Below are 19,277 nucleotides of genomic sequence, written 5' to 3' on the forward strand. Positions count from 1 at the left end.
TTTTTTTCCCCTCCTAAATGTCTTTATCGGAACAGCTTTTCGTGTTCCAGTAGACATTTGGTTGAAGACAGTTAATTTGATTCCTTTTCCAGAGGAGATTTTCCATTAATCATTCTAAGAAGGCAGACTGATTGCTCTGTTACGTTAAGGTCAGCACAGGCTTGCTAGCATCATCCACACAGTGCTTTTGAGCATCAGAGATTTATGTTTTAGGGCCAGTGCTGAGTGAAAGATTATTTATGTCTTGGTAGATGTGAGTACCCAAGGTAGGTTTGGAGGAAGAGGTGCCATCATGCTATGTAGCAATGATCCTTGATCCAGAGTGAGCCTTTTTCCAAGCAGCCTCCCTGCTGCCTGGCCAGGAGCTGTCTGTGCACATTTATCGTTGTGTACAAGTTAATAGGATGCTTTGAGCTGAAGGTGCCTTCACCTAATAGGAGCTCTGGGCTTTTGGGTTGTTAGGAAGGAGAGCCTGAAGGTGCTGGTGTTCCCAATAAACTCCTTCCCACGTGGGTGTGGGGTGCGAGGAGCGTGGGAAGGGCTGGGATGTCCAGGTGCACGCAGATGGGCCAAGCCCCCACTGCTGGCAGCTTTGCTCCCTCCCTCGGGGCTGTGCAAAGGGCCTTTGCCCAAAGAAACTCAGGGTGGCAGAGGGGTGAGCCAACGGCTCCTGCACAGACAATAACCAATTGTCTGATTTCCAGCAGTGCCTTCAATCCCTCTTTTCCTTTCCTCCCCCTGCAACCCAGCCCCACACAATCACTGCTACTGCCTGCGCCAGCCAGTGGTGCGTGTGAGATTAGCTGTCCCAGGTCACTTCATTCCTCTTGATCTGCAGCTCTTGCCTTTCCCGGTGCTCCTTTAAGCCTCGCCCTGGATGTATGATATCAGCATTCAAATATGCTTAGCAGGACACAGGCAGGGAGTGTATTGTCTCCAGTGTGTAACCCCAGGAATAATCCCAGGGAAGCTTCTCCCTCCTGCACTCAGGACCAAGATCCCTGGGCAGCCTGTAGCTACTGTCTTGGAATCTGGAGGCTATAAAGGAGCAGCTAAAGTTTATCAAGTCCCGCTTCATGACAGCTTTCAGTTCAATCTGATAACAAGTATAATTAAAGTATTCCGTAGCATGCATTACTGTATTGCATCTTATTGAGCAACTCTGCATCCAGTTATACTGTCACTGCTTTGCACTAACAGGGTCCTGGAACCGGGACAGAAAAATAGCAGCACATTGTGTGGATATTGTGTTTTACTAAGCTGCTTTATATAGAAACTCAGATTTTAACATGTCAACTTCATTTCTTTTCTGAAAAGTGGAAATAAGCAGAGAATATTTTATATGTTAAAAAAAAGTATTTGAGAATAAGCATCCATACAGCAGTGGTTGTGTGTGTGTGTGTGTGTGTGTGTGCGTGCCTGTACAGTTTTTTATGCAGAAGCTCTTTTATTTAGGAAAACTGAGGTCTTCAAAATCCTGCAAAGCAATGGGTTTGGGGAGGGGTATTTGGGTTCTAAGGAAGTGCTGTGTGCTTTGCCGAGCTGTATCTTTGTGGGAGAGAGCTAACTTGATGCTGTTCCCAAGGCCCCATGAGAGCTCAGTCCTCCATGAGCAGGTACATGGTATGCCTCTGAAGGCAGGGTCTGCCAGCTCAGGACCTATCACCTGAAAGGCAGCATTTTGTGCAGATTTATAATGCAGTGCCTGAGGACTGGGGCTGTCCTACATCAGAGAGGAAAGGAGGCATCACTTGAGACACCCAGCCTGCAAGCCTGCAGGTTTAAGCATGAGATATCCCTGGTTTGAGGATGTTGTGAATGAGAGAAGTTAAAGGTGCTGCCAGGTCTAGTGTCAGCAGGCTTCTTTCACAGATTGCTGTGAGCGTTGGCTACCACATACCCCCTGCACACTGCTGTAGGTAAATAGTTGTTTCTGCGCAGGTCTTCTTGGAGTTTTCTCTGCTGCCCTGACCAGCCTGTTGCCCTGCTCAAAGCATGCAGGTGGGCTCTATTCAGAGATGGTCAGTGGACTGGTGTAGGTGTTTGCTCACAGCAAACCCCAGCATGCTGAGACCAGGGCACCCCTGGCTATAGGAGGAGGTGAGCCAACACTGAGGTATCTCTTTTAGTGAGGGGAGGAAGCTCAGGGAGTCATCAGCATGTCCTGCCTGTGGCCCACCACTTCTGCCAGGGATATGAGTTGCAGCTTCACAGAGCCTTATAGGTGTAAGTGATTTTGTGCAGCACTGAAAGCCGGCAGCGTTAGAGATGGTCATCTTGGGCATGTTTGTTTGCTGGGGACCTTGGCCCCATTGATATATGATGTTGATCCTCCTTTTCCTCCCTGGAAAGGAGTAAAAGTGTTTTGGGTTTACAGTGGAGAGAAATTTGCAAGATCTTGTGAAGCAGCAGGTTTTGGGGGGGCTGTTTGACAGCTCCCAGGAAGCGCTGTGCACTTTGCTGAGCTCTATCTACAGCAAAGGGGAGAGGGAAAATTTACAGCAAGGAAGGTGAGGGATGAGTGGTGCCCCTTTGGCAGGCAGGGAATTTGTGCAATCCCACCAGCAAATGGAAAACGAACCCTCAAGGAGTCCTGTGCCTGCCTCCCATCAACACCTGTGGCACTGACCCCATCAGGTCCAGCTTCAAGCCAATTAAGGGTGAAGCACCAGCCTGAGCACCCCTTGTTGCCGAGATCCCCAAACAGTGGGTGATCACAGGTACCATATGTACTGCAAAGAGCGTGTGGCACTTCAGTGTGCCTGCGTTTCGGCTCTCATTCTGAATTCCCTGTTTAAAGGCAGAGATCTTGGGCAATTCAAAGTTATTTTGTGCTTTAATTTTGGGGAAGGGAAAGGAGAGGGTTGGAAAAAGAAAGATAATGTAATTCGGTGATGCCATTTGCATCCTAGACAGATGATGAGGCGCTCTGGCTAGCAGCTTGACCCAATTAGCAATGCTGGGACCTGACTTTATTAAATAATAATACAAAGTATTTTAATATCGAGCCCCTGTGACTTTGTAAGTTGCTTGTACAGCTACGTTGTCAATGTGAATGAAATTTCATAGATAAGGAATATGAAATAGAGTAAATGGCATCCAGAAATCACAGCCCTGGGCTGAATGTTGACGAACACACTGTGTGTACTTGCAGTGATTGCGTTATAGGGATACAAAAGAATTCCAGGGAAAAAAAATCCGTGCAGTTATTTATTTCAGTAATAGCTCAGTGTGAGTGTGACCTGGGAGACTCCAGACAGATTCATGAGGCTTTGATAGCATAAAGTGATTAATTTTATTAAAAAAAAAAAAAAAAGAAAAGGAACCTGAGGTGTTGGGGGATTTTTATTAAATTGTTAGTGCTTTACTTGAGCTCTAAAATTTAATGTAGTGTTTAATAGAGAGGTTTAATTCAGAAAATGAGGGTCATGTTGCCCTTTGCCAGCACGGCTGATGCAGGATTTGCTCTTACAGGCGAGTTGCAAGCGTAGAGTCTGGAGTTTGGCAGAGTTCATGTATCCCAAACACTTCCAATGTGTTTCTGAGCATGCCAAGCCAAAGACCCTGCAAAGAAGTTAAATGAGCACAGTGTGGTCTGTTAGCAAAACTTAGCTTTTCTTTTTTGAGGGAAAAGATACTTTCCAAAATGTGTGAATTTGGATGGGAATTACCTTTCTAATAGCAAACCAAGGGCTGCCCATAACCTTCTGGGTGCATTGCTGTTGTGTGCTCTGTTAAAGCTACACTGAAAACCCTCCTTTTGATGTCAACTTTTGCATACCTAACGAGAGTAGACACACTTAAAGAATTATGTGCAATAGAAAAGCTACCTAATGACTAGACACTTATTATCTGGTGTGTGGCAGTGTAGCAGGACGATAACTATTTATTTACCCTTTGCGGATAATGTCCTGTTATTTTCTAGGCTTTGGCAATAGCAAGAGAGCACCTGATATATACAATATTGGTGGGTATCCAATTGTCTGTGAACATCCCAAGTTTTGAAACACGGTTGTGAGAGAGGAATATAAGCTTAAGCTTGAAAGGCTAAAAAGCAGAAAGCCCCACACGTAAATGCTATTATGTACTTAATGAGGCAGGGTTTAAGAGAAAAAGGGAAAAAATCAGCCACACAAGTTGGTTTTATCAAAGAAAATGTATAAATAACAACCAGTGATTCAAACCACCTCACAAAGGGAAAAGCAGGGACGGGAAGCTAGCACTTCACTTGTGGCATTCAGATAATAGTATTTACTACACTAATCTTTGGGGCTTAGCAATTGACAATCAATATATTATTATCAACAAGCGTTAAGGCAAACAAAAAGCTTCCATTTCTTTTTTTTAACCGCCATCCCCTAAGTCCTTTAAATTTAATTAAAACCGGACAGCTCTCCCTGCAGTCCAAGTTAGAGTTAAAATCATATTAAATATTTGTTCTAGGGGGAAAACAAAAGTGTCCGTTTGTGCTACCCCATTTGGCTGCTGCTTTTTTGTTTCTTCCCCCCCTCACCTTTTTTTTTCCCCTTACACACACAGAGGGGGGAGACAAAAAAAAAAGCAGCTACTCAAAGTTAAAATAAAGTCTCTCTCCCTCCCTCCCCGTCTCCCAAGACTACTGTCTATAACATGTTGTTCCTTATAGAAAGTGGGATATGGTGGCATTTGCTTGATTAACTTGCTCGACAAAAGTGACAGCTGCTGTGGGTGCATGTAGCTAAGCTGCACAGCGCAGTTCCGCCTTTGTACATCTGTCAGCAAAAAAGGAGGAATAAAGAGTGAAAAGAGACAAATTGGTCCCAAAAGGCAATCCATTCAACTCAGGAGGTTTGCTCTATTCAAGCACTCACTGGGAATCTCAAGTGCTAGGTAGCTTATTCAATTTCATTCATTCTTTAGAATGAGCCCACAAGTGTTTAATTTCTTATTCTGTTGAATAAAAAGGGGGAGCTTTCTTTTTATTTTTTTTTCTCTTTTTATTGGAAGCTTTAATTGTAAGACTAGCTGATCAATGCCTGTGATATTAACTCATTGCTTATTTTCTGGTTAACTGTGTGCTCTTAGCTCCTCCGCAGCCGCTAAACTTCATTTCTCTAATGCGGGCAATGTCGCACCAATGTCTCTGCTCCTGGAAAACCCAGGAGCTCACACAGGCATGACGCTTGGTCCCCTGAGCCTTGGCCCCTGCCAGGATTGGGGAATGGGTGAAATCCTTGGCAGGTGTAAATCGAAAGAGTCCCTGGGTTATTATTGATGCCACCCGCGGCTGCAGCCGGGACACAGCTGAGCCAGATGCTCTTTGCCTGTGGGGCTGAGCCTGCTGCAGTTTTGTCCCTCTGCACTGGAGGAGGTTTTGTAGCTCCAAATGCTGAGCCTTTTGGATGGCTCTTCTGGTGCCCCAGGCAGTGGCAGAGCAAAGGGGAGCCCATACACAGGGCACCATGGAGTAATACCTGGCACAGAGGATGCGTTTTGTTGAGTAGTGGGAAGAAAACGTTGGATGGGGATTGCTGCAGGGGCAGGTCTCCACTCACCATCCAGCAAACGTATGCTTGCAAGGCTGAGATGTGCCTCTCCCTTCTTCATCATGTGGCATAAGGTCTGTCCCCATCTCTTCATTGACACAGGGACCAGCCACTTGTGTGCCTGAGAGACCATGGCTCTCCGCCCACCACATCCTCCTCTGGGGCCACCACTGTGTATCTTAAGAGCTTCAGACACTCGTGTCATCTGTGTCACCCTGTCCCTGCGCTTCTCCCACTTTCCTGTGGATCAGCCTGGGGCATGGCACATCATCTTCTGCAGCAACACAGAACACAGCCAGGGACAAGCATAGCCGGGACTCAGCTGTAGCAGCCAAGCCAAGACCTCACTGGTGGTTACTGGTAGCAGGGCAAGAAGCACACCTCATCCCACCACCACTCTCATCCACATCCAGCATCCCAGCTGAGCTGGCCTTTGGAGGCTCTCAGAGTGGGTTCACATATCCTGCAGTGAACATCGAGGCTTGCTGGGAACAGTTCTCTTTGTTTTGAAGGAAAAAGGTAGGACATTACATTGGCCATGAGGCTCTTGCTTATTGCCTTTACCAAGTTTTTATAATTGCAATGACTGCCTGGGATCAGCAGTGAAAGAAACACTGAGGGAAGGTAGAAAGGATTGCTTTGGTGGCCACAGAAGATTGGAGGAACAAGAATGATCTGGATCTTGGGGTTGCAGGCCTGCAGCCACCTTCATACATACAAACACACCTGCATGTGCATGCAGGGCATACCATGAGGGAGAGCACAGTCGCTTGGGCAGGCAGACTTCACCCAAAGAGCTCCCGCTCCCATTCACGGAGCAAGTCTTCACACAGCACTGACAGATGTGCGCATGGAGCTGGCCCCCAGGAAGCACGGTGCTGAGCTGCTGTGACTGCATCCCTACCTTCCCTATGGAGACAGCACCTGCCAAAGGGAGGTGGCTGTGTGAATCCATGTGACAACGCCGAATTCCCAATTCAGGATGGGGATGGACACGGCTCTGTCGGCTGTCACATACTGTCAGCAGTTGTAAATCAGCACAGCCCCGCTGTGCTTTCACCAGCTGAGCTTGTGGTCCTTGGATGGGGACACAGACACCAGATACAAAATGCTGGTAATTTTTTTAACTCCTTTTTGGTTCTTTTTCCCAGCTGATCGAGTCACTTTGGGAGAGGGGACTTGCCTCAGAGCCGTTCTGTTTTCCTTTGGGAAATAAGACTCATAGACTTATTCCTCCCTCCATTCCCCCCACTTTGTCCCCTCTGGGATGCTGCAAAGGCAGCCACCTGCCATCCCGTCCCTCACCTTAGGAACACCTTGGATTCAAGGGTTCATTTCAAAGCTGCCTTTCAGCATTTCAAACCAAGTCCATGTCCCGGACAAAGGAAGGGAGCCAGCCAGCATCCGGAGCCTCCTTGTGCATGTGTGTCACAGTTTTAAATAGATTTGCCCTGCTTGGATTGGTTCATGTTGGAAAGCGAGTACTGAAATGAGAGGTCATAGGGGAGAGTTACTATGGTAATTGAGTAGTATCACCAGTAGTTTTGCTCTTATGAGCATTAAAGCACGTAATAATAGACAAACAACAGTGGTTAAAGCAAGCAGGTAGGATTACTATGTTCTTTTGTCAGAAGTATATAATGTCTTGTAGTCAGTTTTAAAGACTTCTCAACCCCCAAATCCACCCAACAGTCACCTGCTGAGTAATTTTGTATGCCTAATCTCTAGCCCTTAACTACAAGGTTTCTGCTAATTTGAGGCAAATGGGTATTTTTGACACTAAATAGGGCAGTAAAGAATCCCTGACCTAGAAAAACTCCATTCCAAGGCACTGAGAGCAGAAAATATTCTTTCAGCATCCTTGTGAGACCTTTGGAATGACATAAAATAGCTTTGACTAAACTGTGCTGCAGCTTTCGATTAATGGTTTGCAGAAACTTGCTGAACATCCCTACTACAACTTCCCCCATAAAACTTGTCACTTCAGATTGCCATCAGCCACCACAACAATAATCATTTCATGCCTATTGCTAATTGCAAGCACAGCTGAGGCTCAGCGGGGTGCTCTTGCACAGTCCCAGGCCTTTATACCAGCCTCAATCTGTTGTATGGCACTTGTTCACACACAAAAAAACTACCAGTAAAGGCAGAAAGAGGCAGAGTCACAGGTTCCTTGTAATCCCTCTGCTACCCTGCTGACAGCCCAGCCCTATAAGCATTCCTGGTTTTGTCCCACTCTTTACAAAAGCTGAAGTGACCTTAAGCTACTAGTATGTAAGCTTTTGAATGAAGAATACAGCTCCTTCAGGTGCCTTAAGAAGCAGTGTTGCATCTGGCTTACGAGATTCTGTTTGCAGCACCCCTGGGGTGAGCTGTGGCTTCCTGTAACATGTAAAATATGAGTGCGAACTCAAGGTTCATGGCAAGGAACAGGAGGTCATGCTTCCATTCAGCTCACACCAAAGAAGACGGGGGTTTGCAGATGTTCCTGGCTATGTGTAATGACACCACCTCCCGGAAAGCGCAGGAACCCAGCACAGGGCTTGGGGTTTTTGATAAAATGTGCCACACTCAAGTGTGTTACTTGCAGATTTATTCATATCAATTTTTGCAATTTATGTATTCAGAGACAAACTTGCTATTTCAGCAACTTATTGATCATGCTTTTGCACTCAAAGGAAAAGGGCAGGGGAGAAGAAGGTAGCTTGTTGCTCGAGCTTGTTGGGGTGTTGGATGGGCACCCTTGGCATGCTCCAGCTCTGTTGATGCTTGTCCAGGAGCAGCCCAGCCAGCCCTCAGCCCAGCTCATCTACCCAAGGCTAGCACCTAGCAATGAGGGTCACTGTGAAAGACAGAATGGGAACAGGAAAACTAACCTGAAAGAGGGATTAAATTCCTGGCTGTGTAACTATGGTATCTACTTGCTGTTACTGGGCTGTGATAACACCCAAAGAGCCTCTGTATTTCCTCTGCTGTTAGCCAGGTCACACCGTGTAACAAACAGCAGGGGCTGTGGCATCCTTCTGTGGGAGCCCTGATCCCTTCCCTGCTGATGTCCCAGTGGGTGTGTGGCACCCACCAGGATGCACCTTCCACAGCCATTCCTCACCCTGTGGCCCAGGCTGGATGTAAATTGTCCTTGGAGTGATGGATAGGTATGCCAGGTAGCATCAGTAACGTTATGTGTGCAGCAGTGCATTTTACATGGAGTTGAGGTCCATAGGCTTGGCAGCATCTGCTTGCTCTTTACAACCAGGTTGTAAAGGAGGAGTTTCAGTAAATACATTTCTTAGTTACTTTGTTGTGCCCAGGCCACAGCACTGGGGCTGCACAATGTGACTGAAATGTGTTGCAGCCCCATGGCAAGGCCCCAGTGTTCATGCACCCTCATGGCAGAGCCACCGCATAGAGCGAGGTCCCACCAGGACAGGACCACGCTGCGCTCTTTTGTCTGAAATGATCACGTTTCTGTTTTGGAGCATTTGGCTTTGTTGTTGTTTTTTTAATAATATAATCATATGCAAATGTTATCTTCTTTGGTAGGTTAGTCATGAATCAGAGGGCTTGTGTGTCTTATAGCACATCAACACTAGTGGTAGCTAAAGGGAACATTTAATTTATGGGCTAACTTATTTTTATGAATATGCAGGGCTTAAATTCAGCAGTTGGTGTGTGCTCTATGAAGTGACGTGACGGTTTTGTGTATCAAGATCAATGAATTAGACTTTGTCTTTTTCCCTCATAATGCAGAAAGTCTTTGGAGTCACTCGGCTTTGAGGAAGAGAGCTCCTTTCATTGCAGCTGAGCAATGTGCCTGGCTGAGCCCTCGTCAGCCAGGGTTCAAGAGGAGAGGGGTGTAATTCAGATTGGGATTCAGCTCGGAGGAGTTTGTGTCTCCCTGACTCTCTGCATGTTGGAGTGTCTATAGAAACACAGGGAAATGTTTTGTTTTGCTTCATCTGAAGGTCTTGCAGCAGCAAAGTGACCCTGCTGATACCCTCCAGGCAGAGGACATTAGAGCTTGTTTTGGAGCCATACAGCCACATAGGTGTGTGTGGCATGGGGCAAACAGAAATGGCAGGACCTCATCTCATTTAGAGGTAACAGATTGCTGTGTGGAAGAGGCAGCAGCGGAAGGGAGATGGCGTGCGTGTCTAACATACGGTCACCTTGCTCCTCTACAGTTCGAGTTAAAGAAGTGGTGGAAAGAGGCGTTTGGTGACCTGGGCATCCATCTGCCAGTGCAGCGCAGGGTCACAGCTAACGTCACCTGAGAGCGAGACTCATTCAAGCTGGTTGTGGGAAATTAACATTATAAATGTCAATGATTTCTCTCTGGTTTGCCCCCCACTGCCTCCCAGAATTTCAAGGGAGCCCAGTGACAGCAGTCACTGTCTGAGGGTGCTCCCCTCACGATTCTACACCAGTTTGATTTCAGGACCTCGGGCGACAGCTCTGAGTATCAGAGCCTGACTTCTGTGATGCAGAAAGCTCCTGCTTGCTGTCTCAATTAGTTTCATTCGAGCTCCTAGTTCGTGCCAAGCCTCTGTCCTAGAAATGGAGGGCCTTGTGCACAAGTTGCACAGGGTGTAAGCACTGAGCAAGAGGTCACCATGTGCCATTTATTTGGTGTCTTTCCCTTTATTTCCTCTGTTTTATTAAGACCTGGTGTAGAAATAGAAGTACAAGAACATCTTAATTGAAGTGAGAGGAAAACCCTCCCCTGTGCAAGAGAGACTAGCTCAGCTGTGTGTGCCTCACGGAGAGCAGCAACTCCTGAGTGCTTGACCGTACAGTTCAACAACGTGTGCTGAGCCCACACTGTTGTGGTGCTGGGCTGGTTTAGCACGAACTCATTTGTGTGCTTTGGTGAGCATGTGCAAGCTCTTGGGCACTCCAGGACATCAGCGTCAGCTCAGGGTACTGGAGCCACATGTCCTGCAGTGCCATCAGCACACTGCTCACAGGCAGTTCACATGTTGAAGGATGGAAGGAAACAAGTGTCTGTCCTCAGTTTAGCAATTACAGACTCCATTCACCTGCAGCACTTGCAGCTTCAGAAATTAGAGGGAAGAGGACATATTTCTGTGTCAGAGACCCCCACTCGAGGGTGCAGTGGAGGGAGGTAATGATACATCTGTTAGCCTGATGTAAGGATTAGGCTAGCTGAAAGAGAGCTGCATTTCAGACTAACTCAATCAGGACTTATATAAACTGGTCCAGTGGTTCCTTCACCTTTAACTAGTTCTAGATCAATTGCAGCTGCAAGGTTTTAGCCTCACTGGGAGTAAAAGCTGCATTTCAGACTAACCTGGATGCTGCTCCATCAGAATTTATATATAAGCGTTCCGGGGATAGTGTGTCTCTAGCTGATTCTAGGTTAGTTGCAGCCGCTCTGCAGGGCAGGTTTTGGTCTGTGTGTGTAAGAGAAGAGTGTGCCTGTGCACACAGAGGTGCAATGGGTTTTTTCTGTATGCACACCACTTTGTCACCAACCCTTGTGCTGAGGTTTTGTGATATTCTCCCCCCCCGCTCCTCTCCTTGCTTCTCCTCTCGAGGTCTCGCTGCTCGTCGGCGTGGCGTCAGACGTGCCATGGCAGCCCTGCGTGAGTGGGGCGCTGATCTGCAGCCCACCGCAGGCATGCTGCACCACGGGGCTGGCAGGCTGAGCCATACAGCTGCAAGCCTCGTTCACAGGCATTTCAGGCCCTCGAGGGGTCTCTGTGAGTTCAGCAGCTTGAAGCAAGCTCGGTTCTTTGCTGCTTTGCCATCCTTCGTATCGGTGAGGGTGAAACCAAAGCATTTCCATGGGAAGGTTTAAACCAGCATCCTCACACCTTGCCCCACAGCAGCCTCCCTTCCACTCGCCATCAGGCTCACACTGTGGCTGCTTATGTGGTTCCATTTGAAGATGGTAAGTAGCTTGAGTGTGGGTCTGACACACTTAAAAGCAGTACTGTGCCCTCAGTGGGGAGGGAAATGGGTTAAACACCACTGCCTGCAAGTCCTGTCAATGGCAAAATGAGATTGCAAAAGCCTTGCAGTGTTGCTGGTGGCTGTTACCCCTCATAATAAGTTTGTTGGTATTAAGATTGAAAAGCTTGTGCATGGAAATGCTGTGTAAAAGCAGGTGCCTGTCTGCCTCTAAGTCTGCCCTATCCCATGAGCGGTGCATTAACAAGGTGGGTGCTGCCGGCACATTGGGCTCAGGCACAAGCACACAGCCCTAGTGTGGTTGCTGGAGAAGTCCTGTCTCTCTTGCAGCAATGGTACACCAGCTCGATGAATGTTGTCTGCACCTGGCTGACAGACCGCATGGACCTGCAGCTTCACATCTACCAACTGAAAACTCTCATTAGGATAGTAAAGGTAATGAGCACAAGTGGTTTTAATACATCTTGCTGTCAGAAGGAGTGTGTGTGTATGCCTGCATGTGTGCAGCATGGTCTCTTTAGTAAACTATCACCAGCAAACAAATGAAGCCATTCACTAAAGTTCTTCAAAATTAAGATAGAATCATAGAATCATATAAAAGGGTTGGAAAAGACCTTAAGATACCTGTGTGTATGGCATGTAGCAAAGGACAGACAGGGACTTGAAATGCATATAGATGCAAAATACAGGTATGCAAATAAGAACAACTAAACTTTCCATGAAAAAAAGAAAAATGAAACTATTGCTATTTGACCCTACCTGTACCAAAATCAGCCTTTTTGTGGGCAAACATGTGGCTCACACCAATGAACTCCAGTGTTAAAATGGGTTAAATCAAACCCAAAGTTTGTAACACTGTTTTACTAAGCCCAGCTCTGGCTCATGATTATTGTCAGAATGCAAATGAGGATTGTTCTCAGAGCTAACTGAAGTTGTTTCTTTTACAATGGGTGTATATAATCAACTCCAAGAGATCACAAAGGTGAGATAACATACTGTGAAAGTAACATTTTTTTTCCTTGAGTGCACGTGTATGTGTATATGTGTGTGTGTGCATGCCTTGGACTAATGATAATTATTTCAGTGTGAAATCACAGTGGTTTACATGAAATAATAAGATCACAGAAGGGGGTAAATATATTTTTGATCATTTTAGGCTCTATCTAATGCTTTTTGGTCTAGTATTTTATAATGTTTATGGTCTTGTGTACAGTGAACACATTGAAGGCATGAATAAATTAAAACTGAAATGTATTAAATGTGCTTTTCATAACTGCAAACAACAGGCACAGACAAATTATTTCTACTCGTCACTAGCTGAAGAAAGCTTTCTTCCTTGTGCTTTATTTATACCAATATTACATTCAGAAGCAGCTACAACAAATCCAAGGACTTTCTGAAACAGCAGAACAGTAAATAGCTTCCATGAAGAGCACAGAGCAGAACTAAATGAGTTTTATCTCACAGAGTCGAGAAGTTCTTACGCAGAAATTCAAATGAAAGAAACTAATTGTAGTAACAAAGAAAGTAGAGCTAACAACGGAAATATAACTCCAGTTGCAGACTTAGGTGACGACAGGGAGATTTAAGATACACATGCCGTGTGCTTATGTTTATACATCAACAGTTTTCTCCAGTATCCTGGACTTAGCGTATTTAATCCCAATACTGCAAAACTGATTGTTTAATATGGAACATTCCAGGAATGTGTAATCATGTCTGCGGTTATGGACAATAAGTATTCTGCTGCCTGACCTTACAGGCAGAATAAAAGCATGCAGAAGTAAGGGAAGTTAGTTAGAGAAGGGCCTTTATCTGTTGATGACTTTTAAGACCCCAAACTACCATAGAAAAGCACCCCAGTACATCCCTGCTTTGACTCTCACAGAGCTGCAAAGCCATAATCTGTTGCCCAATGGACCTTTACCATGGTAAAACAGTAGCTTTGGGGCAATGCAAAACGCCCCCAGGGCTGGGATTTCCCTGGCATCCCATCCTTTTCCATTAGTGGCCCCACCCCTGTGGCATGGGCTGGTCCCTGTGGCAAAGCAGGATAGCTGGTGTTCTCCCTGACCTCTGAGCTATCTCCTCTTTCTTCTGTGCCTCTTCCCACTGTAGAAGACATACCGGGATTTCCGATTGCAAGGCGTGCTGGACTCCACCTTGAACAGCAAAACCTATGAGACCATCCGGAACCGGCTGACAGTAGAGGAGGCCACAGCATCGGTCAGCGAAGGCGGAGGGCTCCAGGGCATCACCATGAAGGACAGCGATGAGGAAGATGAAGAGGATGACTAGGGATGCTGGCCCGGAGGACCAGCTGGAGGTCGCCTGGTATCCGTGCATGTACCTCGTCTGTAACTCAGCCACATTAGGAATTTTTCTGTCAGCTCTAAATGCCCATGAGAAGTTTACCAATACAAATGCCATGTTAGCTGTGTGGTAATAAGATTAGCACCTCTCTTTGATTCATCAGTTTCCTGAGTTCATATCTATATGTTCATAAGCAATATGGAGCACCGTTGTTTAATACTGTTAATGGAAAAAAATACATAGAAAACATGCTAGGTGTGTCCCTGTTATAATTAAAGTTTAAACAATGCTTCATTAATGTACTGTATATACATTGATGGTAAATTGTTGTGAAGATGAGTGACTCGAGTCCTTTCATTTCTTTGTTTCTCTTCTGTGGATGCCAACTGCTTAAAATTAATTAAAAAAAAAGAGGGAAAAAACAGCTTTGTTTTTAAAAGAAGAACAAGGCAATTACAAATGATTTTTTTTTTGTTCTCTCTGTTCATTTACAAACCAGAAAACAAACAAACCCAGACAGCATTTGAATCATTCCGCATCCTTGTTAATGTACCAGGCTCTTCCCTTCAATATGCAGTTAACTCCATAGAGGCTACATCCCAAAGGGTTAGTCATTCTAATTGCCACACCAGATTAATACTATCATGGATATATCATGCCACATTACAAGTCCAAAGCAGTTGTTTTATGTTGACGTTTTGCTCCTCTGAATGTTACATTTTTTGTTTCAAATCTCCAATAACTGTGGATGTACAAAGACAACTTTAATTACAATCTTAGACTATACAAATGTGTTTATAATAATATATTGACTATTTATTTCAGTAGATTGTAACCATAATTTACAATCCCTCTGTATCACACTGGTTTTTATATATGTCATATACATTGCATTTTGACCAGTAACTGCATGTCCATCCGTCCCTCCGGAGCTTTTACTTTCTGTGTAAAATAGTGATTCATCTTGCTTTTTTTGCCTTATACAAGCCGACAGTTGTAAAAGTGTGAGAACTGTGGCTTCTCAATAAATAACTATTCCGATGTCCTAAGAATAAATTATGGAGTCTTTTTATGTCTGCCTTAGAAAATAAATAAATCAATTACAAGCTCAGATGTAAGAGCCCCCACCTCTCAGAATAAAGGCATTTTCTTTTCTCATGGGTGTTTTTAGTTTATTAATACAAGAAGATGGTTTCCTGATTTGCTCCTCAGGGGCAGGGTGGGACCACACTGTCTATTCCTCAGGTACAAGGGCATTTCTGCTATCACCTCTGCAGTTGTTTCCATCATAATCTGCACTCTATATTCTATGATTTGTCTCTGGACATCTAATTGATGATCTTGCCCTGGTTTGGCCCCTATTGTAGCACGGTCATCAGCCTTGCCTGATGCTTACCTGCCACCAAAAGGCCTGTTTGTAGTTAAACTTCGCCCACAGCAGCAATTTGTAGGGCAGGCTGCTACCTGAAATTACAAAGCAGCTTCTTTGTTGGAAAGCATGTTAGTTTGGGAGTTTTCTGAGAGGTTTTGCAGTCACTCCCTCCCTCCTGCCAATTCAAACAAAAAATGACTCCTGTATCCTGGGTTTCAGTCATCTGAGAGAAGCAGAAGAGCTGATGTCCTTCACCCCCAAGCCCAGGAACCCCCTATGGGGAAGAAGGACAAATGTTCACCACAGGGGTGAATGCTGGAAAAGCATCCCGCCTGCACAAACCTGTCTGACATAATGAACCATTAAACTAAACCATCTTCCAGTGCCCAAGAGCCATGAGATGCTTCCTGCATATATGTGTCTACCAAAACCGGCTCAGGTGTCTCTGTAGGTCGTTCACTGGGATGCATACAAAACTCATCTATATCTCAACGTCATTATGTTTGGAGCCTTCACTCACTCCCTGCTGCCCTCACAGGACTTGCTTGACAAAACAAGTCTCATGAGACATAAAGCAATAAGCAAACTACAAGCATGACCTGGTCCCTTCTTTCTAAGTGGCTCAGACCCATACACATACTGACACATACACCTGCTCTCTTCATCCACCCCTTCAGCTGTCACAGCTTTTTATGTGAAGGGTAACAGCTCAAAAGGAGGTACTGGGGAAGTTCTACCTGGGCTGGTCACCAGGCTGGTAGCTAAAAGCACTGCAGGAGACCCAAATTTGTAGCTCTTCTCCCAGCCAGGCAAAGCTAAGCTGGAGAAACAGCTTGATTCTGCTCTGGAAATGGCTCCTTTTTTTTTTTTTCCAACATGAAATATTTATTGGATAAAAACACAGCCCACTTCCACCTGCCACCTTTCAAAATAGTGAGCCCTGCTCAGTTTTTTGAATGAAAGAGTGTGGGCGCAGCCTTCAGATGTTCCTTGGCTCTGCTTCACTAACACACATAGGTGCCTCCCTGAAACGGCGGTGATGGACACCCTTGTCTGAGTTTCTGTCTCATTAGCGATGGCCCTATAGCCTGTGACAGCTTTTCACATGCCCTCAATCCCCTATAAAGCACTTTACAGACTTCATAACAACCCTCAGGACATGTCAGGCTTGACCACACATTGAAAACAAGGAAGCATTAGCCAGCCTACTCCTTTTAAGTAGTCTGAACCCAAATTGATGAGCCTCAAGTTAATACTTTAGTGTGGGCGAGGAGAAGACCTCATGTATGAGCAACGCTGCAAAGCAGGATTGAACCTCACACTCCAGAGCCTGCAGCTGAGCAAAGGAGCATGTTGCACCCTGATTCCCACTGCCTTCCACCCTGCAAGATCAGGGTCGGCATGCCAGCACCATGTTTCTACGTGGGTGCTGCACCATGGTTCCTCAAGCAGGAAGTTCCACCTTGGGTTAATCCTGCAGAAATGTTAAATCCAATTGGTTTGATTTTGTCTGAAAAACATCAATCCGTGTTCAAAGTCCTCCTGGCCAGAGGCTATACCTTGGACAGCCTCCTGCAGAGCAAAGGTATATCTCAGGCAGCATCTAGAAGGGCTTACTGATGGATGGGAGCTCTCTGGCAAACCCAGCCGAATAATGCAAAGGTCTGCTGCTAGCTTTCCTTCAACCCATTGCTGCGATGGAACGAGCTCCAACAGTCAAAGGACTTTCTGCCAGTACAACTGCACCTAGATGAAGAATCTGCCAGTACAGTTATGTCAATCAGTTTTGGGGAAAGAGGAAAACTTCATTCTTCTGCCAGCAAAATTTTAAATGATAGATCAGGCCAAAACTTCTCTCGTATTTACAGGGAAGTCCAGCAAAAATATCCTTTTTTTTGACAGACTTACTTAAAGCATGTGGCATGGAGACTGAAAATGCTATCAACTATTTGACTGACAAGTGTCAGCAGCTGTTCATCCAATTTGTTTTATATTTCAGCAACTAACAGATTCTTTCCCCTCTGCTGTAATGCATGTCTCCTGGCCCATAGGCATCCTGGAAATTGCTTTTCTGCCTCTCTAGTGACCAAAACGTCAAAAATATTAGAAGGCAATTTGTGTTCAGAAGCATAAACAGGCATGCAGTAAAGCAAGGGTGATTTTGTCAGTGTTCTTTCAAAAAGACTCACAGCAAACCTAAGGCAAAAATCTCTTCTCTAAGCTTTGAAAAGAAAATCTAAAGCAAACAAAGGGACTCATAAATCAGCACAGGTTGAACTATCGACTACCAAGGCAAAAAGAAGTCATCTATTGGCTAACCAAAACACAGCTGAGCCATATTTGAACCTCTTGCAGTTTGAAGTTCACAACTCTGCACTACCACCACCACCAGTGTTGGCACAAAAAATTGTTCCATGGAGTGATGCAGCAGAGCCATGGATGCATCAAGCTGAGTCCAGATAGGAGTCCTTTCAGCCACTCACCAAACCCAACCTTCTTCACCTTGGCTCTAGCAACGCTTTTCAGAACCTCTCTGATCCCTAACTGCACATAAGTTACAATTACTGCAGTTGCTCCCCATTCTGAACTTGCTGGACTAAAAAGCCTGCGTGATGCCTCTCAAAGGTGAGCTGTGTCTAGCGGCATTTCCTTTATCCAAGCACATTTAGGCTCTTCGAGCTAAAAAACCTGAAGTGATATTTTTCTTAGCCTTTCTAAAAGCTACATATTCCATTTCAAGTTGTAAATCTGCATTTGTTGTAACTATGCAAAATATGGGAGGAAAAAAAGTGCAGAGATTATATGCAATCTGCCAGCAGAGTTGTGTGCCATGAGGAAAATGCCTCGCAGGTCAAAACAAAGAAAAACACTGAGCAACAAATTAGTTGCAGGCAGTAGCTAATATGGAGATCAAAAGATTAAAATCAACATGCAACGATGAAATCACTGGAATAATAGGAGCACTTAAGAAGATTAAGTCAATAACAGAGTCCAGCAGTACAAAAATAAGACTTTGATTATACTGTAAAATTGTATATGGGGAGAGCAAAAGCAATTACAACCACGACATGCTTCACTCTCCCTGCCTTAGACCATCTTGGCTCATTTCCTATGCAAGGAATACAGTTGTTGAAATAAACAGAAATGTTATGACTCAAGTGCTCAATTCAAAAACAAACCAGGTGGTCAGATCAGATTGGGGACTGTCAAGATGGGGTCTGTAAAATGAGGACTTGTTGCAGATCCCAGAGGATAGGACAGCTGGGGGGAACAAAGGCCACACCGTTTAGGACTGCTTTCAGCAGAGAATGCTCCTCAAGCAGCTGATCTATGGGGGGTGTCCCAGGCTGTCAGCTGGAGAGGAGAAGCACGCACTGGAAGGGAGAAAGGAAGAGAGAAATAGCTCAAAGGCTTGAAGTGAATGTGGTGGTGAACTCTGGGAAAGGTATTTTTTTCCAGTCAGGTAAAGCAGCAAAGATTGATGGTTTGGTTTTGTGATGGACATCAGAGGCAGCACCCCTTAGATTCTCACATAAGGGACAAGAATATGCCCCACAATCAGGTTCACCAGTTCTGGGGGATCACCCAGTAGCACAGCCCAATAGGGATGGGAAGGCTGAGGGCAGCCAACACTCACCACAAGAGATCTACCCAGACTGAAAAAGGTAAGCCAGTCCCTCCAACACATACTGGCCATGGCCACGGGACACCAGCCTCATCCATAGACTATGAGGCCAAAAGCCTATAGCTCCACAGAGATAAATGGTTATTGCAGTGGTGTCTTCCTTACCCAAGAAGTCTGAGACACCTTAGTGGGTCCTGCAGTGCTCTGTGTTTCGTGAGGAAGAGCCTCAGCCCTGCTCCTCAAAGCCTGGCATTGTCTCTAAATTGGTTTTTCATCAGCACCACAAACTGCAGCCCCACCACCACCCCAAAATCACAAGCCAGGCTCATAAATAAATCAAATAAATAAATTATCAGCTATTTTTACAGAATTTGTGGGTGTTCTTGAACATTCAGGGAATACTTGGGTTGTGCGTTCAAGTTTTTTCTGGCAATAACAAGGTCTGGATTTTTAGTTTGGGCTCTGATTGTTGGGAGGGATTTTTAGTGGTTCTTGTACCTCATGTCTT

At 45.4% G+C, this 19,277-nt stretch overlaps 2 protein-coding genes across 3 annotated transcripts in view; one reads left to right on the plus strand and one right to left on the minus strand.

The window, feature by feature from the left end:
* CADPS (calcium dependent secretion activator) overlaps nt 1-14,930 on the plus strand; it is a 210,316-nt gene extending 195,386 nt beyond the window's left edge. For both annotated transcript variants that reach the window (XM_034066465.1, XM_034066466.1), the window contains 2 exons: nt 11,790-11,894; nt 13,578-14,930. In XM_034066465.1, coding sequence (XP_033922356.1) covers nt 11,790-11,894; nt 13,578-13,757 — 285 coding nt within the window. In that variant the 3' untranslated portion in view covers nt 13,758-14,930. The remainder of the gene's footprint in view (nt 1-11,789; nt 11,895-13,577) is intronic.
* The window catches only part of CEP15 (centrosomal protein 15), a 33,949-nt gene continuing 28,606 nt past the window's right edge, over nt 13,935-19,277 (minus strand). Inside the window, exons 5-6 of the mRNA XM_034066464.1 lie at nt 15,169-15,236; nt 13,935-14,161 (exon numbers count right to left, since the gene is read on the minus strand). Coding sequence (XP_033922355.1) covers nt 13,960-14,161; nt 15,169-15,236 — 270 coding nt within the window. The 3' untranslated portion in view covers nt 13,935-13,959. The remainder of the gene's footprint in view (nt 14,162-15,168; nt 15,237-19,277) is intronic.

The sequence above is a fragment of the Melopsittacus undulatus genome, chromosome 9 (genome assembly GCF_012275295.1).
Source record: "Melopsittacus undulatus isolate bMelUnd1 chromosome 9, bMelUnd1.mat.Z, whole genome shotgun sequence".
NCBI classification, from domain to species: domain Eukaryota; kingdom Metazoa; phylum Chordata; class Aves; order Psittaciformes; family Psittaculidae; genus Melopsittacus; species Melopsittacus undulatus.